General features: G+C 34.7%; 5 protein-coding genes across 5 annotated transcripts; 1 reads left to right on the forward strand and 4 right to left on the reverse strand.

The window, feature by feature from the left end:
- Positions 1-77: 77 nt before the first annotated feature.
- LOC130941694 (peptide deformylase 1A, chloroplastic-like) lies at positions 78-2128 on the reverse strand. Its single transcript, XM_057870269.1, has 4 exons — positions 1593-2128; positions 1411-1500; positions 709-776; positions 78-633 (listed from the first exon to the last, which is right to left on the reverse strand). Exons 1-4 carry the CDS (start codon positions 1920-1922, stop codon positions 393-395), a joined length of 729 nt encoding a protein of 242 aa, XP_057726252.1. The 5' UTR covers positions 1923-2128; the 3' UTR covers positions 78-392.
- Positions 2129-8126: 5998 nt separating this feature from the next.
- On the reverse strand, positions 8127-8987 carry LOC130941332 (glyoxylase I 4-like). The gene is made up of 2 exons (XM_057869801.1): positions 8823-8987; positions 8127-8553 (listed from the first exon to the last, which is right to left on the reverse strand). The coding sequence occupies exons 1-2, from the start codon at positions 8975-8977 to the stop codon at positions 8190-8192; spliced, it is 519 nt and encodes a 172-aa protein (XP_057725784.1). The 5' UTR covers positions 8978-8987; the 3' UTR covers positions 8127-8189.
- Positions 8988-11760: 2773 nt separating this feature from the next.
- LOC130941333 (uncharacterized protein At2g34160-like) lies at positions 11761-13325 on the forward strand. The gene is made up of 5 exons (XM_057869802.1): positions 11761-12018; positions 12100-12148; positions 12622-12684; positions 12803-12867; positions 13006-13325. Exons 1-5 carry the CDS (start codon positions 11902-11904, stop codon positions 13105-13107), a joined length of 396 nt encoding a protein of 131 aa, XP_057725785.1. The 5' UTR covers positions 11761-11901; the 3' UTR covers positions 13108-13325.
- A 339-nt stretch (positions 13326-13664) lies between these two features.
- Positions 13665-16479, reverse strand: LOC130941331 (pentatricopeptide repeat-containing protein At1g52620). Its single transcript, XM_057869800.1, has one exon. It carries the CDS (start codon positions 16405-16407, stop codon positions 13930-13932), a length of 2478 nt encoding a protein of 825 aa, XP_057725783.1. The 5' UTR covers positions 16408-16479; the 3' UTR covers positions 13665-13929.
- A 4312-nt stretch (positions 16480-20791) lies between these two features.
- On the reverse strand, positions 20792-24410 carry LOC130939201 (pentatricopeptide repeat-containing protein At1g80150, mitochondrial). Its single transcript, XM_057867323.1, has 2 exons — positions 22632-24410; positions 20792-21732 (listed from the first exon to the last, which is right to left on the reverse strand). The coding sequence occupies exon 1, from the start codon at positions 24066-24068 to the stop codon at positions 22866-22868; it is 1203 nt and encodes a 400-aa protein (XP_057723306.1). The 5' UTR covers positions 24069-24410; the 3' UTR covers positions 20792-21732; positions 22632-22865.
- Positions 24411-24831: the final 421 nt, after the last annotated feature.

The raw sequence follows: 24831 nt of genomic DNA on the forward strand, positions 1-24831 counted from the left end.
AGATTATATCAATTTCATGCATTGGAGTGCTAAACAGTACTTCATCCTCGTAGGATCACAAGGAGAACACCAAGAAAAAAAGTAAAAAGAACTTCCATAGTGTGATAGTACAGAATCCAAATACATTGTAAGAATACAACTTATAGAGAAGATAGACACCATCAGAGTTTTCCCAAAATTTTTCTAATGTACGTTATAACAAACTTATATCTAGTGAATCAAATAAAAACAATGAACATATTGCAATAAAAATTACTGCAACATGTAAACAAAACTTATCCCAAAACCGAGACAATATTTCTAAGTCAATGAATCTTACAAGAAAACCCAACCTGTATTGATGGCCTGATCATCAGAGGCAGCAGCTCCATCCAACTTGAGCCCCCGCAAGGTTAGCGGGAACCAAGTTTGGGGCAGGCACAGGCAAGAGGCAAGTCCAGGTTTTCGGCAGTTCTGAAAGTTTTAGGTAGCATCTTATCAACATAGAGAGTTCCATCCAGGTGATCGCACTCATGTTGTAAAATCCGAGCCTGCCAACCTGTAGCATTTATTTCGATGGGCTCACCATGACGATCATAACCGGAAACCTCAACATCGAGGTAACGCTCCACAACACCTAGAAATCCATTAACACTGCAAAAATAAAGATGAAAACTATGTTAATAGTCCAATGGTAAAAATGGATAACAAGATGTTATTGGGAGATACCTCAAGCAGCCTTCAAAGAAAAGGGCTGTCCTGTTGGTCTTGTTCTTTAGCTTAGGATTCAAGATAACCTGTCACGAACAAATAATAATAATAAGAGTAAAGTGACAATTAGATTCTGAAGATTTTGACTTCGGACTAATTAGTCCCTAAAAAAATACAAATTTAGTCCTCCAGGATAGCAAATGGTGGACACATAATGTCCTTCTATCAATTCATCAACTAAAACTTCATGGTGATGTTTATATAGACTGTTAATTACTCTGATGTGTCTATCTATGAAAGATAGTAATGTAAATAACAACTTTTAGTGTAAAACTTCAATTGTTTTCATAGGATTTATAATAAACAGAAAGCAGTTCATAAAGAGTATATGAAAACTCAAAAAATAATAAATACTTCACTGTCCAAAACTAAATCATTTTCATGCTCATGTGACAGTAAAGAAACATGCATTACTATAAATAACGAAATACATAAACAATTTTGTTTTGTTTCATACTATTCATTGACAAAAGGATATACATGTCCACTGGTTGCTATTTTAGAGAATCTAATTGGTATTTTATTTTTTTTCTTCAAGGACTAATTACTCCAAGGTCAACAGCTTGGAGAATCTAATTGTCACTTTACTCTAATAATAATAATAATCATGCATGATTGAAGTAAGAGAGCTTAATGAAAAAAATGTGAATTTGCTCACACCAAGAGATCAAAAGGTCTTCTATCTTGAGCTTCAGCCTCTTCCTTAGTGTCAAGACCAATATATTCTTCTTTATCTTCCAAAACAATTATCTTCACAGAATCAACGAAAATTAAAACGAAATTACTAAGTCTGGCATTGAGATTGTTCATAGAAAATGGAAGAAAGAGAAAGTTAGGGGTACCCTAAAGGGGATTCCAATCTGAGGAGCAGCGAGGCCAACACCAGGGGCTTTCCTCATGACCTTGATCATGTCATCGATAATACTCTGCACTTTCTCTGACTTTATCTCCTTCACATTCACTTCCATTGCCCGCTCGTGCAGAACCGGTTCTCCAGCTTTCATAATGGAGGGCAGTTTCGACTTCTTGTTCCTTTCGAGCCCGCGAAACCACCCTGACCCTGCTTTGGAGCTCAAACATCTCGCCAACGACGTCGTATCTGAGCTCCGTAGTAGTGATATGGGAGCTCTGTGCGAACGGAGCAACCACAACCGCTGCACCACCGCCCCCATCACCTTGTAGGGACCGTACTGTGGTGGCGTTCTTTTTTTTATCTGTAATTTTGGGCTGAAAGCCCCTTACTTAACAAAAACGGGTGTTAGGTTAAGGGACTTCTTTTTGGGCTCCAGAACGTGTCACCTTTTAGATGGGCGGGCCCTGCGGGATATGCAAACCCCAAGGAAGTGAGGAACTATGGCGAACAGTGGAAGGCAGCATATGATTTTTCTTTTTTATTTTTTTCAATTAAATATGAAAATGGCTCTTTACAAAACTATAAATAGATGAGTAAATGAATAAATGGTCAAACTCTTTCTTGAAATATCACATGTTTTTTAAATGGGTCTCAAAAAATTATTTTAAAAATTTTTTCTTCAAATTTGAAGTTAATTTTTTTTAGTATTTTTATTTTTATTATTTAAATTTTTTCAAATATACTATAATGCACGGACACTGATACGGACATGGGACACGATACGATATGTGACACGTCGACACGCGAATTTTAAAATCTTACATGACACGGGGACATGCATACATATAAAATATAAAGTATTTTTTAAATATAAAGTATTAATATCAAAATATAAATTAAAATTTTTAATTATTTTTAATGTCTTATTTTAATTATATCAAGTATTTAAAATATTTTATTTTAATAAATAATAATATATTATATCTAAATTTATTTTAAGAATAAGACTAGACACGCATGTTGGATGAATATTGATAAGTGTCCGGATATGACAATTCAACAAAGTGTCCGTGTTTCATAGCAAATACACCAAATAATAAAAAAAATCTTTTTCTAACATATTAATTACACCTAAATAAACTCTTAAAAATTTTGAAAGACAAATTTTAATATTTTATTAAAAAAATTTGGTAACCAATTTAGAAAAAGAATGATTTTTTAGAAAGTAAATTGATGCAGTTGTCTACTTTAAAAAAAAAAAACAATAACTAGTAGATCAAATATATCTTCCTTCAATAATGATATGAACAAAGCAACTAAATTTACTGATTCCTTTGATTATGAGGTGCCAGAATTATGTTTTTTTGGGGTGGACAGGGTTATGAGTAGATGATGATATGGTATGATGGCTTTGTCTACATTTGAGTTGAGTGAAGTTTGCTTCCGGAAAAGGAAAAATATATGCTTGTTTTGAGATTGAAATCCTGAAGAAGCATGTCCTTGTTAACTCAGGAGGGATTCCATAACATAACGAAATGAATATGTGGATATGGATAAGGAATCGGATCTCTATCTTGCGTTTCCTTGGATAGAATCCAAGTCACTTTCACGAGACTGAGTCCATTCCCAAGAGCCATTCAATTATATACCATCGATTCTGAAGCCGTAATTTTTATTTTTATATGTGCCCCTTTTATGGGTAATATATAAATTAAGAATTCTGTTACAGAGATAATGGATTATTTATACAATATGTACAATAAATTATTGAATTATAAAATAAACGTTTCTTATGTTATTTAGAATAATTATTTGAGTATTAGGGATAATATGTACAATAGACTATTAAGTTACAAAATAAACATCTCATATACTATCTAGAATAACTATCCGAGTACTAGGGATAATAAATATCTTTCCAAAAGTTTAAACTGATTTTGGAATTCATCAAAGATGAAACTCTTGACTTTTCGAATATAGTGCTCTAATATCATGTCATAATATCACTCATCTCAAAAACTTCAACTGATAAAAAAAAGTAACACTAATAGTTATATCCCTAATATTTCATAAATCTCCATAAATTAAGAAGCCCATGTGGATGTAGGATTATGAGGTGCCATGCCTCTGAATTAAAGCCACGCATGGGCATCATTACATTATTATAATATGCTTAATAATTGGTAAGCTTGGTGCATGCAATGAACCTATCTAGAGAGTCCAATAATTTATGGTTTAGGCAGGAGGGTAAGGTGGGTGTGCCAGGTAATGAGCTTTCCCAATTAGCACTAAGAGTTGAATTAACGTAGCATTATTATTGTTACTTGTCTCGCCAACCATGGCGCTTCCGAAGGCTTAACAGGCACTAATCCATGTCTTAAGCCGTAAGATCAAATTAAATGGTCTGCTTCACATTTGGCACAACCGTGTGGGACTATATACTTCGAACTTCAATAAAGGCGGCACACCCTTACCGCTTTGACTTTTAATTTTCTCATTGGAAAATAAAAAAGTCATGATAAGTGACTATATATATGTTATTTAATAATAGAAAAAGTATAGGGAGCCAATGACCTAAACGTATAATGTATACAATGAAGATTTAGAAAGTATTAGAGATATGATTATTAGTGTTACATTGTTCTATCAGATTACGCTTTTGGAATGAGTCGTTTAGGCTATTGACTCTCTAGCACTACTCTATTTAATAAGGTTGAATTTAATGATATGTATTTAATAAAGCTTTCTTCATACAACAGATAAATTGTTTTATTTACTAAGCTTAGCATAACCGACCGGGTAGATATTCTAAGCACTTTTTTGCTTGTTACCATCTTTTAACTTTCTCAATTTTATAAACTATAATATATAATGCTACATATAGCTTTACCTATATAAGGAAGGAAAATGTGGTGAAGCATCACATAAACACTACACAGAGGGCTTTGAGAGATTTTTCAATTAGAGAAGCAACAATGAGAAGGAATAACTATGTTGAACCTTCAACTTCAACTTCATCAAGGGACAAGCAGCAAGCTTTTTCAGATGAGAAAAGAAAGGAAGGGACAAAGACAGCATCATCGGAGAAGAAAGAGAGCGGGGAAAAGAAGCTAGAGAGGAAGAACACTGAAGATATAAATGCCAGCGCTGATGCCTTCATCAAGAACTTCAGGCAGCAGCTCCTTATTCAGAGGCTCCAATCCATTGAGAACTATGAACAAATGCTTGCAAGGGGACTTTGATTAATGCAATATAATTATATATCATCATTAATTACATATATAAGGTTCTGTATGCATGCATATGTATGGATGTATCATGAATATATATTTGTACATTTGTTGTTTCTTTATTTGCTCTTTAATTAGTGCACAAGCAAGCAGGGTTTATTCCCCTGCTGCCAAAATGGAGCATCATGATGATGATGAATGAATTGAAGCCTTGACTGATGTGTATCATTCATTTATTTGGCTTATCATTAATGAAGAGTAGTTTATATATATAAATATACCTTGTTTTTTCTGTGATACAAGGATTCAATCATCAAACAAAGTCCTTCATAATGGTTTTCTAAAGCATTAGACTTTTCGTTATGGCACAGAGATACATAAATCTTGGTAGAATGGATAGTCATTTTGTTTCTAGAATGCAACATATAAATCTTAGTTAATTGCTTGTGTTAGGTTCTTTTCTTAGATAACATTTTGCCTTTTTTGATGTTCATTGGTAGAATAAAAGATCCATAATCAAAAAAAAAAAAAAAACTTTACGATTTATGAAGAATACTTTAAATTTAAAATATTCAAGAGCGAAATTTAGTTGAGACAATAGAGGATTATGGTTTTCCAAATTTTTTATAAAAAAATTAGTAGTACTTTTTCAAAAAATAACAAATAGTTTAGTTGGCTCAAATACTTTATTGCTAGCAACTTCTCTATTCGGATTTCGCAGTTCTCTGTTCAACAAGTAATACTCTCTCTACCTTTGAGTTCAAATATAAAAAAATAGATATTTTTTATTTAATTAATTTAATATTATTTTATATTTTATTGTTTATTTAATTTAATTTTTTATATAATAAAAAATATTAGAATATTCAATAAGTATTGATATTATTGTATTTATATAAAGGGATAAAAAAATTCAATAAATATTATAAATTACTGAAAAATTTAGTTCTTATTCAATTATTGAAGATTTAAGTCATTAAATATTCGAAGAGTACCATTATATTATATGAGAAATGCTAGGGGGCTAGCAACTTTGGTATTTTGTAACCATCAATTGGCCATCAATAGTATTTTTAATGGTGTTAGATTACATCCAATTGTGAGAAATCACTCACTTTTCTTTTGATGGTTAAGTGCTGGCAAAAAAATACCAAAATTGTTGGTTACTAGACTTTTCCATTTTATATTTTTATCTGTAGAATTATTTATTTATTATCTTATTAGTAACAAACTTAAAGAATAATTCTATTTATAAATTTTATTTTAATATAAATATTATTATTAAATTTTTATGTTAAATTTTTAGTCTCTCAAAATTTTATTTCAAGTTCTGCCACCGAATGTATTGGCATAATAATAATAAACCCATACTACAACACCATTATATAATATATATATATATATATATATATATATATATATATATATATATATATTATTTCATAATGTTATATAAAAAAATAACATTTACATACAATTTAAATAGAATAGATGTCTTAAAATCACTTTGAATTAGAATGTTTAAACACAAATTCTATAACAAAGTAATTTTACAAATATATGATTATACAAATGATTTCTTTATATCATTTAAAAAAAATGAAAACTAGATCCTAATCAAAGGACGGCTTTTTTTGGTCAAAGAGAATCAGTTTTTTTTATAAGTTTTTGTTCATGAAAGAAAGTTGAAACAAGTGATGATGGATTTAGGATGATCATTTATTGGAGTTGTGCACTGTCAGGTTCCCATATATCATTTTCGTGTAAAGCCCATTAAATGACGAGGCCACCACATTGGAAGCAATTTTTTATTTTCGTACCTCTAGATTAAAAAACAAAAAAAAAAAACATTCAAATCAACCAACTTATTTGTCAGCTGAAACTAATATCAATGATTTCAAACTTTATTAATCCAAGTTATTTTTGTTTACCATATTGGCCGTTATATAATATTGTATATTGAATACAGAAACAATCAAATCATAAGTATATATTCTGTTAATGCAAAATTTTTCCAATCAACCTATAGTAAATTAAGTATCGTGCAATCCCCCTTAATTACTAAATTCATGGGGTATTACTTTAACTTTGAGGTGTGCAAGAAATGTTTGTTTATTGAGAGTGTTAGGTTAGTTTGGATAAATAACTTAAATAAATTTTTTTAAAAGAAGAATTTAAAGAATAAAACTTTTAAATAAAAGTAATTTATAAATCAGTTATTTTGTATTTGAATTTTTAGTTATAGAAATATTTATTTTAAAGTTACAGTGTTTTGATAAATAATTCAAAAAATACAAATTTTTTATATAATAAAATAGATATTAAAATAATAATTATAACAAATACTTTTTAATATTGAAGGTTAATTTTACATAACCTATTTACTAAGATTGTTTAGGCAACTGATTTTTTATTTGTTCTCTTATTAGTTCTATTTTGTAGGCAATTAGTTCTTCTTATGTAATATCATTAAAAATTGGTTCTTCTACTTCATCTTTACTTATAATGGTATTCTTGTATGTGGTGAATAGTAATAAAATTTTAATTCACAATAATTTTGGTGACAATGTCAAAAAAATTATTGTGTAGTTAGTGTTTGTTATTTTATTGTGTATGATATGGTAGGTAAAAATAAAAAACAAATGTGAAATGTGTGGGCGGTGTCCATATATATTTTATAGTTGTTTTTTATTTTTTTACTCCTATTAGAAACTCCATACTCTTTTATTGGAGTTAAAAACTTGCTATAACTAACTATTTTTAATTAGAATGAAAGTAGATTTTTTTTACAGAAGTGATAGAATGACTTATCAAAAAAAAAGTCATATATTTTTACTTTTTCGAAGTAAATTAACTTTTCGAAAAGTTAAAAATTTTTATTAAAAGATGTTAAACGCGTACGGTGTCTTTTCATAATTTAAAAGTAAAAAAAAAAATAAAAATAAAACATGCTTTTAGTCAAACTTCTATATATATATATATATAGTAGTCATCACTATCTATACATATCCATACATTTGAAACCAAGGAGGAGAGTTTCATAAATCTGTTAACAAATTATTTGAGACAAAACTGCCATAGATGTACGAGTCAGCTTGATTATTATACCTAATAGTAATGTAACATTGTATGATATGTATCCCTATTCTTTTGAATTAAGAATTTTTTATCAATCATTTGAGTGAGTTAGGCGCATTAATTAATGATTAGTTTGCCATGAAGGAAATTAGCTTCACCTAACCCTGCTTATGATTTGTTACTATTTCCTAATAATAATACTCCGATAAAAGTGATGATCTAAAATTAATTAAGCATTGATGAGAAATAAAGTAATGTAGAAACATATAGAATAGTAATCACTGAGCAAGTTGGTGTGTGTTGGGGATGATGGTATTAGTAAGGTTGATAAGGGAGCAGGATGAAGAAGTGACGGCAGCAACGGCGGTCAAAGGGATGATCGGGAGGCTATCACAGTTGCAGATCTCTATCATGAAGGCATCAGGGTCATGGAAAAACAGCTGATCCACTTGGATGCCACTTTCTTCGACCTTTGCCCTCACGTAATCTATCTCCATCTCCTTCAGCTTCTTCTCTACTGCCCCCATGCTCTCGCACTGAAATGATATATGATTGTCCTTCGGATTAATTTCACTCTTCTTCACAATCTTCTCTGGATTCTCTGCTTGCAGCAAGTGAATTCCAATCCCATATCCAAATAGCCTGTCATCATGAATCCACTTCAATTTTATTACATGCATTATATAAAGAAGATCGCTAGGGAGCCATTAAAATTTATTGTATTTGATCATTAGTTAGTTATCAATATTTAAAAACGTGAAATAAAATATATTATTTGATGATTAAATTAAAAAAAATTAAATTAAAAAAATTAAATTAATAAATAAATAATAATAAAAATAATAAATTTTAATAATCTCCTTCATTTCTCTTATGTAAATAATAATTTAAATAAATAAATAAATGCATACCATGCGCCATCAAATTTGAATGATCCTGGCCTCCTGATTGGGAAAAATCCAAGAAGGTTCTGGTAGAAATTCATAGATTTTTCCAACGAACTGCATATCAATGATATGTGGTTCACGGATTTTAGTTGCAGAGGATTTCCTGCACTTTCCTTCATTATTTTTCTTCTTTCAACACACACATTAGTCTTAATGGACTGGATCCTATATATAAAGCAGCACTACATGTGTGCCACGTGTCCCCATCCCATTAGTTGCATCCACTGTGGATTTTTCTTTTTCTTTTTCGATGACACCTCATTTCCACGTTGCGGATTCGTATCCCTCCAAAGACAATAACGTCACTAGTAGTTTTGCTTTTTCTTCTAGTTTTCCATTTAATGTACCTTTACATTAAAATTTAACGTCACTAACAGTTTCTTACACACTATATCATCTTGTCTTCATCAAAAAATCTTTTAAAAATTATCCTTTATGTGTATTCAAATCTATACTATGATATTTTATGTGGCCCTCTTGAAATAATTTGTACTTCTTTTTGGAAAATTTGTAAAACTAAAATGTCTCGTCAATAATTTCAATAAACTCAGGCTGTATCTAGATATTCAATTCGAACCAGAAACTCGAAAGATATTCATATTCAATAATTAATTTCTTGCACCGGATATGATGACCCCCTGCCCAATTATTGAGTATCCACTAGATCGAATTCTTCGTTTTATTATACATGGATTTTCACATTTTCACATCACCACCAACTTGAATAATATACCAGTCATAAATGTGATATATATCTTCAGTAGTGCGTGGTTTGATGAAAAAGATATGCTATACTCTAAAAATTATGGTGAAAATTCAGGTGAAGTCGACTTTAGATGAAGTTGATATCTAAGAGTCGTTAAATGAAAATTTAGTCAAATCAGTCAAATCATCTAACAACTCTGAAGTATCAACTTCAGGTGAAGCCGACTTTATTTGAGTTTCTGTAAAAAACTATATATTCCATTATTCATGCAGTGCCACTTAAATTTTTTCTTCTTTTTTCGAAATGTTTTTGTGGAAGTATTATTATCAAACAGTACCTGTCAATTCTCATGTAATTTCAAGTGGATCGGATCAACTGGCAAGTTAATAATAGCAAAGGAGTTGGGACAACGAATGATTTGTTGGATCTTATCTGCATCAATGTGAGAATTCAGATTCATTTTAATGCATTTTATTTACACCGCTAGATGTTGCAAAGAAATCCACAAATTAAATTAAAATACATACAGAACCCCACTTGCTTTACGATTGTGTATTATTATAGGGATGCTATAAAAAATACTAATGTGATCGATGATGAGAAAGGACCATTACATATTTAAATTTACATTCACATTCGCTTTTGTTTAATTTTATCATAATAATAATAAAGTTGGAAATGATTGTACGTGGCAATTATATCTTAGTTGTAATCGTGTTATTTTGAAAATATACATTTTAAGATTGTAACAAACAAAAGGCATATAGCTATATTGGCTAGCTTCTCTTTTGGACGAACATGAAGGAATCCGATATAGATTCTAAGAAAGCTATCTACCACTAATTAGGCTGCGTTTGTTTTTAAAAATATGATAGGATAAGACACTGAAAATAGGATAAGACACTGATAGACAGAAACACAAAATTTTATGTTTTTGTATTTTGTTTGGTGATAAATTAGAATAAATTATGAAAATTTAATTTATTCTGATTTTTTTCATTCAAAAAATTTGAGATGAAAAATATAACAATAAAAAATATAATTATAAAAAATTAACAAGAATAATGAAAGAAAAATAAAAAATAAGTTTGTGTACCTTGTTAGTATCTTTGTGTCTTTTCTGTCAGGATGAACACAAAATACATTAATTTAGTGTCTCTGGACACATTGTCTCTATCTATATCTCTTCTGTCAAATACGATTTTGTGTCTCAGTATTCCTATCTCTATAAACAAACGCAGCCTTAATGACACTTAGTAGTAGCTAATCAGCTGCAGTGGTATCGAATTTTGAAAGTGACAGAAAATCAAATAAGGATTCTAATTTGCTTGATATGCCTTGTCTTGAAAGTGAAACTTGCACACCTTTAATTTAATTTCCTAGCTTTGTTAAATGCACATGCTTCATGCCTGATCCATCAGCAAAAAATAATTTAAGCAATAAAGTCCAGAAAAAAATTAATTCAAATAATAGCAAGGTCCTATACGAACAATGAGCCAAATGCGTTTCGTTAGACAACACATGAAAAAACATATATATAGATGGAATTCTATGGGCAAAAACGGGTGGATTTATACAATAACACGACAAATTACTTTTTTCATTTTAAATTTTACATGGTGAGGTAAGCATAAACACAAGTAGTAAGAGATGAGAGGTATAATATAACACGAAGATAAACTTAATTAAACTAACAAATATAATGTTTTTTTTTTACCAAAGATAAGAGACTCGAACCCGTAACCTCTTAATTAAATATAAAGAGACTATGTCATTTGAGTTATAACTCATTGGCAACACTCCCTTTCCCTTTTTTTTTTATTTATTTTTTGGTCAAGTAGATTGGACAGTGCCTAATCTTAGGCATTAATCCCATATTTCACACACCTACACAACATACTCACACACACTATATGGATACTATGAATTCTTGTAACATCCAGCCTCAGCTGGGATTTGAACCGGATGCAGCTTGATGAGAGGCGTAGAAATCCTCCATCTGTGCCAAGCCTCAGCTGCCTCTTTTTTCTTTTTGGTCATGGAGCTTTTTGTTTTAAAAAAAGGTGTAAGATATTGTTGTTGTATAAAAAAGGAGCAGCCCAATAATAAAAACAATAAGAGATGTTTGAGGCCCAATGATCTTGGCCCAAGGTGGGTTGAGAGAGAGAGAGAGAGAAAGAGAGTTTTGTACGTTCTACGTTGAGGTGCATCGAGGTGGTTGTACTTTGTAGTCTACATCACGAGCTGCTGTAAACAACCGGTTAGGGTTTTTTGATTCATCGTCTTCGTCTTCGTCTTCGTCTGAGAGAGAGAGAGAGAGAGAGAGAGAAGGTAAAAATGGAAGGGATAACGGAGGGAGTTAACAACATCAACATCTCTGATTCGTACAAGAAGAATCGCATTCAGGTTTCGAACACAAAAAAGCCTCTCTTCTTCTACGTGAATCTCGCCAAGGTACACGTTTTATTCCCCTCTCTCTCTCTCTCTCTCTCTCTCTCTCTCTCTCTCTGACTCATTATTATCGATTATCTGCAGAGGTACATGCAACAGCATAATGAGGTCGAGCTCTCAGCACTCGGGATGGGTATCATATTCTTTCACGAATATTTTCCTCCGTTTCTTATTTATTTAATTTTATTTAAACAAAATATGTTGCTGCTCGTAGTCACATAGGGTTGTTGGCATTGTCCGAATCTTTTAGCTTCGAAGATCTTCCCAACTCTAATTGGGTTGCTCTCTACCCTGAAACTGCCCTGTTCCACTTCGGGATTTAAAGTATAATCATTTCTTTAATTTGATCAAATATGGAAGTGTCTGCACAAAATTCGCCATAACAACCCTGCTAAGGAATGTGCATTTGCAATTATGACATGAAGATTTAGCTGAATCATTAGGGAATAACTTATTGGATGCTATTATATGAAAAGTCATATTGTTTCCTTGAATAGTTGATCTTTACTCTCTAGTTTTCAGTTCCATCTCTTTTATACCGGTCACCACTTTCCTTGAACTTTGGTTTCACTACCATTGTAATGTGTTTCTATCTTATTGCCACAGCTATTGCCACGGTGGTTACTGTTGCTGAGATATTGAAAAATAACGGGCTTGCTGTTGAAAAGAGTGAGATACAATCTTGTTTCATCCTCCTGGGGAACTTCCCTAACCACTTACCTTTCTAACTCCTAGTTGGTTGAATAATCTAATTTGATTCGTGATGGCGTCTTAAATATTGATGCAGAAATCATGACATCAACCGTAGACATAAAGGATGATTCTAGAGGTAGACCTGTCCAAAAGGCCAAGGTAATGTACAAATGCTGTTTTGTTTTACTCTAGAATGTTTGCCTTAGAGCCTGCTTGGCTTTGGCCATTGGCTTGTGGGTTTGTTCATTGAGGAGTTAAAAGAAGTGCATATAAGAATAATAACAATAACTATTTCAGATTGAAATAGTACTTGGAAAGACAGCAAATTTCGATGAGTTGATGGCTGCCGCAGCTGCTGAAGATGGTGAAAATGGAGATATTGATGAGCAGGGTGCATGAAGTTCTACGTCCATGTGGGATGATGATGTGTATTTCCTAGTGATTTGCATTTTTTTGTTGTTGCAAGATAGAGGATATGGATAGGATTCATTAGTAGACAAGCCCTTCAGTGTTGAACTATGAAGGCACTTACTAGTTTCTCTTCTTCCTGGGTTCGGTTTGTCGTTTATGTAGAGAGATTCATTTCATAACTATATATTGATCAAGTTTTGGTCTTACTTCGTCGCAATTGGTGTCTTTTAATAACAAGTGTCTTAATTAAAACGACTATCATTATTTTTAATATTAATGCAATATAGTTTAGAGATTCTTGAATAAATTACTGAAATATCGAATGCCCTAAACTAGTTGAATTTAATGTAATAAACTTGATAATGCACATGACATCACAGCACGTTTCAGTGGCCATTGGCAAATGTACTTGCCAAATTACCATTTCTACGAAAAATCAGAAATTTCAAATTTATTTTCCAAAGTGTTTGAGATATTCACCATCCATGAGTGACCAACTGACTATTAACCAAGTAGCTGCCAATCTAAGATGGAAGAGAGCCAAGTATATATTGCAGCTGTATAATTTATATCATTCCAGACTCTGCTCTGCTTTTACAGGTAGCCACTTCCCATGCTTCAATTCATAGCACGGAGTGAACTAAACACCGTCTTCATAAAAATAATTATAGAATGAAAAACCTGCATTGTTTCTTTCATGGATGCTGTCCTCAAGCATGGCAGAATCCAGATAAAAAATATGGAAGGGTCATCTTTTTTGAAATTCTAACTCCCCGTATATTACATTTATATATTACATTTCCTCCTTCCCTATCTTACTATAACCTTTAGATCATGTTCTGCAGGAGGCTCAGAAGCCCTGGAGTCATCAATCAAGGTCTGCAAAATAACCGAAGCCTCTGAATGCATACCTTGACCCAAGTATTTGTCTAATATCAGGGAATACGTAACAGCAGTTTGTAGGTCAATCTTACTTATGTCGCAAGTCATAGTATTTCTCCACTCTTTTGATTTACCTTTCTGGCATAACCCATGTAGCAGAGCGCTGAAACATACAGGATCCATAGGAAACCCCTTACTCTGCATCTTTGTTTGCAACAACTGAGCAGTGTCAAACATTCCATGCTTACAAAGACAAATAATAATGGAATCATAAGCAGCAATCACAGGGCTCCATCCATCCGATATCATCACTGCAAAGAAATCCAATAGCATGGTTCTGCAATCTTTGTCAGACTCATTTTTCTCAACAAGAACCAGTGCGTTTGTATTATTTGTCAAACCATTTATCAGATAATGGAACGTAGTGTCATTTGGGAGACAACTATTTGTCAGCATAAGTTCAAAAAATGTTGCTGCCTTTTCAAGTTTAGCGGTCTTGCAGAATCCCCCTATAAGTATAGTGTATGTGACAACATTAGGCTGCAAATTGAAAGATTGCATTGCTATGAAAACTTTTTCAGCTCTGCCCAAATCTGCTATATTGCAGAATCCGTTGATCAAGGACGTGTAGGTGACCACATTTGGCTTGAGCTTCTTCACCATCTGCCCAAACATCTTGAGTGCACTTTGCAAGTCATGCTGCTTCACATACCCATCTATAAATGTGGAATAAGTGTATTCATCTGGAGCATGACGTGCATTTTTCATCCTATTCAAGCATGACAGAGCATCTACCATCTTTCCGAATTTACAAAAACCTTTAATCATGGCATTGTACCCAACAATACCGGGGTCTATACCCTTTGTAATTATGACTTCAAAAAGCTTTCTTGCCTCATCAAGTTCACCATTCCTAATTAATCCATCTACCAAGGTGGCATAAACATATGCATCTGGTTGAACATTTTGGTCAAGCATTTCTGAAAGTAGCAATTTGGCAGCAGGAAAATTCCCTTTCTTGCAGAGGCTACTCATCAGGACATTGTAAATTTGGGCATCAGCAATTACTCCCCTTTCCATCATCTTAATCCGTACCATAACTGCAACATCAATTTCCCCAGCAGCAACGGCTCCATGGATAAAAGCTCCATACGAAACCACATCTGGCTTTTCTCCTGTTTCGGCAATCTTAAAAAGCAAATTTGATGCCTTAACATAATCCCCTTTTCTGCAATAAGCATGCATAAGAGGCGTATAACTAAACTTGTTAGGCATTAATCCCCTTTCTATTGCCCTCTCTAAAAGTTCATCAGCTTCTTTGATCCTTCCAGACCTACACGAAAAGTTAAGCATAATATTGTAAGTAGTAATATCCGGCTTACAGCCCATGTCAGCCATCCTTCTCATTGTCTCAGCTACTTTTGCCACCAGACCGTGCTTGTATTGAGCATCAATAATATTGTTATACACTTGAATATTCACACTCAATCCCCTCTCAACCATTTCTTTCATAAGTTGATCAATTGTCACGAAATCCCCTTCCTTGCATAAACTGTTAATCATAGCACCATAAGTTTCTAACGTTGGCAAAAATCCCTTCAATTTCAGTTCCTTGAAAACTCTAGTTGCAGCTTGGAGATCACCCTTCTTGCAATACCCATCAATAATCATATTGTAGAACACAACATGGGGCACACAACCCTTCCCCCATCTATCTACAATCAACCTTCTACCTTCCTCAACCTTCCCAAAGTCGCATAGACCCTTAACCACTATCCCGGTGCTATAGTTATCCACAACCTTACCAGTGCCACCATCTGTCACAAGCATTTCATCATACAGCTTCCTTGCAACCTCAACGTTCCCCCTTTTGACCAAACAATTCAGCAACGAATTAGAAGCGACAACACTGGGAAAACAACCATGCATTTCCCGCACTGTATAGAATAACCGTAGGGCAGCATCAACCATCCCAGAATCTCCATAGGCTCGAATCAGAGAGTTCAAAGCTTCATGGGTAGGCTTCAAGTTCCCAACTTTCATGCTGTCCAGAACTAGCTCGATCTCGGAGAACACTCTGAATCTTGCCAAGAGCTTAAGAAGAGAGGAATAAGCAAAGCCATCGAGGGAACAAGAAAAGGGTCTCGAGTTAGCCCAGTCGAAGAACTTCAAACCCAGTTCGGGGTCGTGTATTCGGTCTAGAACGAAATGGGCAACGTCCGAAACTAGAACCTCGGATTCTGCAAAGCGAGACTCGAGGGAGTCCTGCCATTGGGCGTGGGTTGCCAGTATTCGAACGGCGTCAATAACGAGGTTGTGGATGCAGGGACTGAAGCGGGTCGGCGTAAAGGTAGTGGCTTTGGGGCGGTTACGGGGTTTGATTCGAGCGAGGATGGCCTTTGACATTGGATTTTGAGTGTTTTGGTGCCAATCATTTGTGAAAGACAAGCTCTCTTCTTGGAGCTGCTTGATTTATTGTTCAACCAGATTCTGTTACAACTGAGCTAATTATTTTGGACTCATTTCCACGTTAATGTGTGATTCATCTATAAAGTTTCTTAGCTACAAAATATAATTAAATTTAGGATCCCGTCAAGGAGACAATGGACTATTTATACAATGTATATAATGGGTTATTGAGTTACAAAATAAATATTTTCATACTATCTAAAATAATCATCCTTTAATACCATGTCATGATACCACTCATCCCAAAAGTTTTTAATTAATGAAAAAAGGAACACTAATAATTATATCTCTAATACTCCATAAATCTCCATTATACACATTGTATAAATATTTTATTGACTTCTCATACTTTCTCTTAAATTTAATACCTATTATTACTTCATTATTAAATTAAAAAGTAACAATTAAATATAATTAATATCTATATTAAAAATATAATCATAACAATTTTTAATTACAAAAATTTAAAGTGTATAATAACACAACAATATTTGTTTATTATGGATATATTCTAATATATCATTATTAATAAAGTATATTTATAATGTTATACTACATTTTTTGTATTTTTATTCTCAATTATTTTTTTTAAATTATCTCCAAATATACTAAAAAAAACTTCAAAATTACACTATACAATACCATCAACTCGAAACTATCAACAAACAAATAAAAAAATTATCTTCTTAGTATTAATTATATTTAAATTTTTATGATAAAGTATAATAGTGTATGAGAAATTCTTCTGTTATATAAAAATATTAGAAAACACAAATAAGTCAATATTATAGAAAGTAGCCGACTCTACAAGACTTCTGTTGTTATATATATATATATTTTTTTTTTGGCTTTTTAAAATAATTATATTAAATTATATATAAATTATAAAATTCCGCCTATGTTACACTTGCGGTATATAGCTGGTCCCAAGCTCGGATAAAGGAGGAGGGTTGTGTTAGGTCTTCGGCAACCAACATAAAAATATAGCCGAACCCCCATGACATGAATCAAAGACATTATTGCGCTAAAGCTAGGTCGTTGCCCGGAAGCAACGCGCCGTATGGCTCGAGTACGGTGTCGAAGCAAGAGCCGCTGCATCGGTGCCCGGATGTAGTGTTAAATGAGCAAGGGTTCTCGCGTTTTCGTGAACGGACGAGGGTAAATAAGCTAGTTCACAAAGGAAAAGGTAAAGGTCGAAGCGATAGAAGGTTGAGATTTGGGACATGGAACATAGGCACTCTAACAGGAAAGTCCATGGAGGTGGTGGACACCATGACAAGGAGGAAGATTAACATTATGTGCCTACAAGAAACGAAATGGGTTGGTGCAAAGGCTAGGGAGTTGGATACTTCTGGTTTCAAACTTTGGTATACAGGAAAGGTGAAGAATAGGAATGGGGTCGGAATAATTGTGGATAAGCAGTGGAAGAAGGACGTAGTGGATGTCAAGAGGGTGGGAGATCAAATCATCTCTATCAAACTTGTGGTGGAGGGAGGTGCTTTCCATGTGATTAGCGCCTATGCACCGCAAGTGGGTTCGGACGAACAACACAAGATAAGGTTTTGGGAGGATCTAGAGAGTTTGGTTCAAGGCATACCTTTGGGAGATAAGATTTTCTTAGGAGGAGATTTAAATGGCAATGTTGGGAGAGAAGTGACTGGATATGGGAGTATTCACGGAGGCCATGGTTTCGGGGTGATCAATGCCGAGGATAAAACTATTTTGGACTTTTCCTCAACTTTTGATCTTCTCATTGCAAATACATGTTTTAAAAAGAGAGACGAACATCTTATAACCTATAAGAGTGGCATGACAAGCTCTCAAATCGACTTCTTCTTGTTGAGGAGAGTCGACCGGAAATTTTGCATTAACTGTAAAATTATCCCGGGAGAGAGTTTGACAACACAGCATAGGGTGCTCGTCATGGATTTTCGCGTTGAGCAAAAGTTGAGGAAAAGACATCATACCAAGAACTCAAGGACGAGGTGGTGGCGGATGAAAGGTGAGGAACAAAGAAGCTTCCTAAGACGGGTAGGAGAAGAGGCAAAGTGGGATGGGAATGGAAGCGCGGAAGAGATGTGGAGGGAGATGGCAGAAGTTATTAGAAGAACAACAAAAGAAAATTTTGGTGAATCTAAAGGAATAGGACCAAGAGACAAGGAGTCCTGGTGGTGGAATGCGAGTATACAAGAAAAGATAAAGATAAAAAGGGAATGCTTTAAAGAGTGGTCTTTATGCCGCAATGCAGATAACTGGGAAAAATATAAGGCGGCTAAGAAAGAGACAAAAGTGGCTGTAAGTGAAGCAAGGACAAGAGCATATGAGGGTCTCTACCAGTCTTTGGGCACGAAGGAAGGAGAAAAATGTATATATAGGATCGCAAAGAGTCGGGAAAGAAGAACGAGAGATTTGGATCAGGTTAAGTGCATAAAGGATAAGGATGGAGAGGTGTTGGCTCAAGAGGAGAAGATTAATAAAAGGTGGAAGAGCTACTTCTACGAGTTATTTAATGAGGGACAGAAGACTCTTCCGAGCCTTGGTCGATTATGCACAAGGGAAGAAGATCAAAACTTTGACTACTATCGAAGGATTCGAGACTTCGAGGTAAAAGAGGCTCTAAAGCAGATGAAAAATGGCAGGGCAGTAGGACCTGATAATATCCCGATTGAGGTTTGGAAGGGTCTTGGAGGAAAAGGCATCAACTGGTTAACCAAGCTTTTTAATGAGATTTTAAGGTCAAAGAAGATGCCTGATGAGTGGAGAAAGAGCACCTTGGTACCTATCTACAAGAATAAGGGGGATATACAAAGTTGCGGAAACTATAGAGGGATTAAGCTTATGAGTCATACTATGAAGTTATGGGAAAGGGTGATAGAACGGAGGTTGAGAAAAGAGACACAAGTAACAGAGAACCAATTTGGATTTATGCCAGGCAGATCTACCACTAAAGCGATATACCTATTAAGAAGGATGATGGAGAGGTATCGTAGTAATAAAAGGGATCTGCATATGGTGTTTATTGATTTGAAAAAAGCGTATGATAGGGTACCAAGGGAGGTCTTATGGAAGGTTTTAGAAAAGAGGAGAGTAAGGATCGCATATATTCGGGCAATTAAAGACATGTATGATGGAGCAACAACTAGTGTGAAGACTCAAGGTGGTGTGACAGAGGAATTCCCTATTGGTATAGGATTACACCAGGGATCATCCTTAAGTCCATACCTTTTCACATTAGTCTTGGAAGTACTCACAGAGCACATCCAAGAGCCTGTGCCATGGTGCATGCTTTTTGCCGATGATATCGTCCTTATGGGAGAGTCAAGGGAAGACCTAAATAAGAAGTTGGAGTTATGGAGAGAAGCTCTAGAAGTGTATGGTCTGCGCATAAGCCGTAACAAGACGGAATATATGAAATGTAAATTTAGTTTGAGAAGGGAAAACTCCAATATAGAGGTGAAGATTGGAGAAAACATCCTACGAAAAGTTAAAAGTTTTAAGTATCTTGGGTGCATCATACAGGATAATGGAGAGATTGAACAGGATGTAAATCATAGGATCCAAGCAGGTTGGTCAAAATGGCGGAGTGCATCTGGTTTTATATGCGACAAAAAGTGCCTTTAAAACTTAAAGGTAAATTCTATCGCACCGCTATAAGACCGGCTATGCTGTATGGTACGGAGTGTTGGGCGGCTAAAGGGGAGCACGAACATAAGCTGAGTGTGGCAGAGATGAAGATGTTGAGATAGATGAGTGGCCATACGCGATTGGATAAAATAAGGAATGAAGATATAAGGGAGAGAGTTGGAGTAGCACCCATTGTGGAAAAGATGGTTGAATCGCGTCTCAGGTGGTTTGGACATGTGGGAAGCAGACCGATAGAACATCCAGTCAGGAGGGTGGATGAGATGGAAGATGGACAAAGAGCGAAAGGCAGAGAAAGACCTAAGAAAACCATTCGTGAGGTAGTCAAACGAGATCTACATGTAAACGGTCTCTCTGTAGACATGATACATGACAGAGCACAATGGCGTCGTTTGATTCATGTAGCCGACCCCATTTAGTGGGACAAGGTTTTGTTGTTGTTTTGTTGTTATATATATAAATTATAAATATTTTTACAAATGAGTATAAAAATTTAACATTAATCCACATATTATCTAATTGATTCCTAAATAATATAATACTTTAAAATTTATATTATACAGTATAGTTAATTTAGCTCTTCGCACATCACACAGAGTCTTATTCTAGTTGAATAAATCATTCATGATCTGCGATTTATATAGAAGAAATGTATCCAATCTCTCCAAATGTTGTATTTGCATAAATTTAAATCCCAATTGTTTTGAATATGTGATTTACCCAAATCAACCAAATGAAACTCATCTATTTGATGGCCTCATTTAAGATTTCAAAAAAGCCCTCCTCAAGTTCCATTGCATATAGTAGCCACTCCTACATACAAAATTTGCTAGAATTTTAGAATTTCGTCTCAACTATAGATACATACATTTGGTGCTGTGTGATTTCAATGCTTTGTTTATATGATTTACAATAGAAATATTGGATCCTTTGGTGGTATTGACCTATGTAAATAACTCTCTCTCTATCATAGGGTGAAAGGTTGTTGTAATTGTCGTACTTGCATGCAATATATGAATGTCCTCTGTTCATGATCTAAGCCGAGGAACTTCCAACCGTCCAACAGCACTGTCAGCAAATCAATAACTGCAGTTGTTTCTCCGCTCGCCCTGTTTTATTATTCCTATTGATGGTCAAGTTGTTACACACTAGATGTCTAATGTCCATGGGTAATCACAAAACTGATACCATTGATTTTGTAATTTCTTGCTGTAATGCTCTCTCCATTCTCCATCGTTGCAGCCACTGGCTGATGCAAATTGTACTATAATTCACTTCAACCAAAACTTGAGTCCTAAATGAGAATGCCAAAGCTTCAAACCAGGTGAACATTCTGCAATTATATCAGCACAAAAGCTTTAAGCGCTTATTAAAACAGGTGAAGAATTAATCCAAAGCACATCAGACCAACGAAGATAAGATCAAGTTTCAAAAACGAAACCCTCTCTATAAACTACTTGGTCCTTCCACAAGAAGCATCAACCCCGCGTAATGCAGAGTGAACAGAAGCCATCCAATGAATGTTCCATAGCTTTTTGCTGAATTTCCTATATTGTGACCTTGCAATATATGTTACATCGTCAACCTCCGTTAAGTTTGACCCATCCTATAGATGGTCGGCTGCAGTTTTAAAAAACAATCACATGAAATTGAGCATGGATTACATGACAAATGCAGATAGTGAAACATGTCAGATCAAGAGGCATATCAAACCTTAGGCTAAGTAGAATAAAAATTGGAGGATATCCCCTTTGAATATTCAAAATATCAATAAAACCTTCATGTCATTATTAGAAACCACGTAAATTGTACTAGGCTGCTAAGGCAAATTGCAATTTCAATAACTAATCTCAGATATCCATTCCACTTTCTATTTGATATGATCTCCTTGGAAAGCATAAATGGCTGAAGCATTTGGTGTTCTCATTCACAAAATTCAATGCTGTTCATGCAGATGACAGTGATGTTTTAAGAAGGAAGGAGCAGTTAAGACAAAAAAAAAAAAGTCTACCTACTGCATGTCACCATAATAATCAAATATACAAGAGAATGTTAAAGTAGCTGGCATGTTGATTTCAAGAATATTATTACCACGTTTTACATCTGATCATTGATATAAAAAATGAATATTGTGATATCCACCACAATTCTGAAAACATTACATTAGTATTTTAATAACTAAATTTACATCCATGCAATAACATACATTCATGCAGGCACAATTGTGCAGAAGTTATACCCAAAATACAAAATAAGTTATTCTTCAGAATAAACATGGGACATAAATCCACTCCAGATTTCAGGCAATGCAAGTGGAAATTCACTTAATTGGTTAATGTTAATACTCATAAATAGCTCTAAGATCATCCAAGACTTGTCAGCAACGTAAGTAATCACAAATATGGTGTATGTGTGTGAGAGATAGAGCCAATGATGCTTGTATTATACAGGGGAAACTGGTAGAAACACAGCAGAACTCATAAAAAAATTGGGTGAGCAAAGGGCGCTATAGAACTTACACAAGAGTTTTTATTGTATTTGCCTCCTGAAATTTCATCCTGATGAAACTTTATTAAGGAAGGTACACAAAACTGAGTGGGAATAACTATATTTGACTTCTTGTTAGATGCAACACCATCAAATTCCAGGCTTGTTAATTTTTCAACATGTATAAATGAATGGAATACAAAGAATATGAGATGCTTTCAGGTTTCTGTTTCTAACTGATTTCCTGTTCAGCTATTCCACTTAATTCAACTATTCAATATGGACCACATGGCAGTCAAGTGATCAGAAGAGAAAGGAGGTTTCCTCCTCTTAACCAACATAAGGATAGTCCTTGCTCTATTGATCTGCCCAATTCCTTTGAGGCTTTTGAGCAGCATACATATTGTATCCACATTTGGAAACCAATTCTTCTGCATACTATCTCTGCACATAGTGTAAGCTAGATTGAAGTCCCCACTCTTACACAAATAATGAATCATGGTCTGGTAGATCTTACTGTTAGGCTTATGCCCCTCCCCCAATAAGGCATCGAAAACCTTCTTCGCCATGTCAATAAAACCAGCTCGGCAAAACCCTTTAATCACCAAATTATAGGTGGCCTCATCAGGCGCAATCCCCACTCGCCGCATCAAACCCATGGTAGCATTAGCATCCCAAGCCCTTCTCATACAAACCAAAAACTGAACCCGGACATTAAAGGTGGCCAAACTCGGCATCAACCCTTTCAACAACATACGGTTCCACAAACCAGTCCCAATCTCCCACCTTTTATTCCTGTAAAATGCGGACAAAAGAGTAGTATAGGTCACCACATCAGGGTTAACACCCTGATTTTCCACCTCTAGCATAAACAAATAAGCTTTTTGCAACTGGCCCATGTCACAAAATGCCTTAATCGCAATATTAACAGAATAAATATCTAATTGAATGCCAAAACTTTGAGGAGCAGTTCCTAAGAAGTCAACAAAATTATCGTAGTTTTTGGTGCTAGACAATACCAAAAGCGTGGCGTTAAAGGACTTGACGGTTCTACAGCACCCAAAAAGGTGCATACGATAGAAAGTGTCAACGGCGTGTTGGGTCATACCGGCCTTGCCGTAGAGCTTGATGATGCGAACGACGAAACCCTCGCGGCGGCCCTGGGGGAGGTGGAGCTGGTGGTCAAGGAGGCGCTCGATGTAGTCGAAGCGGCGCGCGCCAGCTAAGCGCGAAACGGTGTCGTCGAAGGCGAAGCGATTCTCAACGAGGATAGGGTTGGTAGCATTGGCGTTGAAGAGGTGGAAGAGCTTGTCGGGATTACGCTCCGATTTGAGGCGGTCGAGGGCGGGGGCCAGCAAGGGTTTTGATGGAGAGGTTTTGGCGTTTGATTCAGAAGAAGCTGCGGCTGCGGTGGCGACTGCGGCAGGGGAGAAATTGCAGAGTCTGCGCGTGGGTCGCAGGGAGAGCATGATAAGGGAGGATCATGCCCCTTGCCGTTTTGCAGAAAGATCGCACTAACGAAGAACCTCCATTTTAGTACTTCTTGTAATCTCAGAGACACTCAGCTAACAAATCGAAGAATAGGGTTTGAACTCACAACTTGCAAACAAAAGGGCGCCGCCAAATCCAAATGCTCATGCTCATGGGCTTCCGCCACCACTACCCACCCTTCTCTCACTCTCCGCTGCCGTTATTTTCTCAATACAAATTCTCGTTTATACTATTCTGTATTTCAACTCTCAACTCTCAACTCTCAAAAATCCATCAAATCTCTCTTCTCTTAAAAATAACTTCACTTGAATCACAACCTACTAATTATATATTGAATATCTCATTTTAGGTTCAACTTTCTTACTTATTGTTAGCACAATTTGTTAAAGGAGTATTCATTTTTTTTTGTTTTTTTGTTTTTTTTTTCCGAAATAAACTGTTACTTTAAATTATATATATATGTATATTTAAAAAAAAAAGCAAAGAAGTTAACAAATAAAAAACTCAAATTTAAAGGGTATCAGCACAACTCTATTTAGCATTCCCTTTGGCAATATATGGAAAAGTTTAGGCTCAGCAGTTTTATTGAATTTTGACTAGCATATAACCAGTAGAAAAATGTGAGCCATTGGATGAAATCATCAAATTACCATTGATGGCTAATAAATGACTAATAATCACAAAAATTACTGGTCCCATATCATTGCTCGACAATATATTTATGGACTATGGGGCAATTAA

Source organism: Arachis stenosperma, chromosome 7 (assembly GCF_014773155.1).
Source record: "Arachis stenosperma cultivar V10309 chromosome 7, arast.V10309.gnm1.PFL2, whole genome shotgun sequence".
Lineage (NCBI taxonomy): Eukaryota > Viridiplantae > Streptophyta > Magnoliopsida > Fabales > Fabaceae > Arachis > Arachis stenosperma.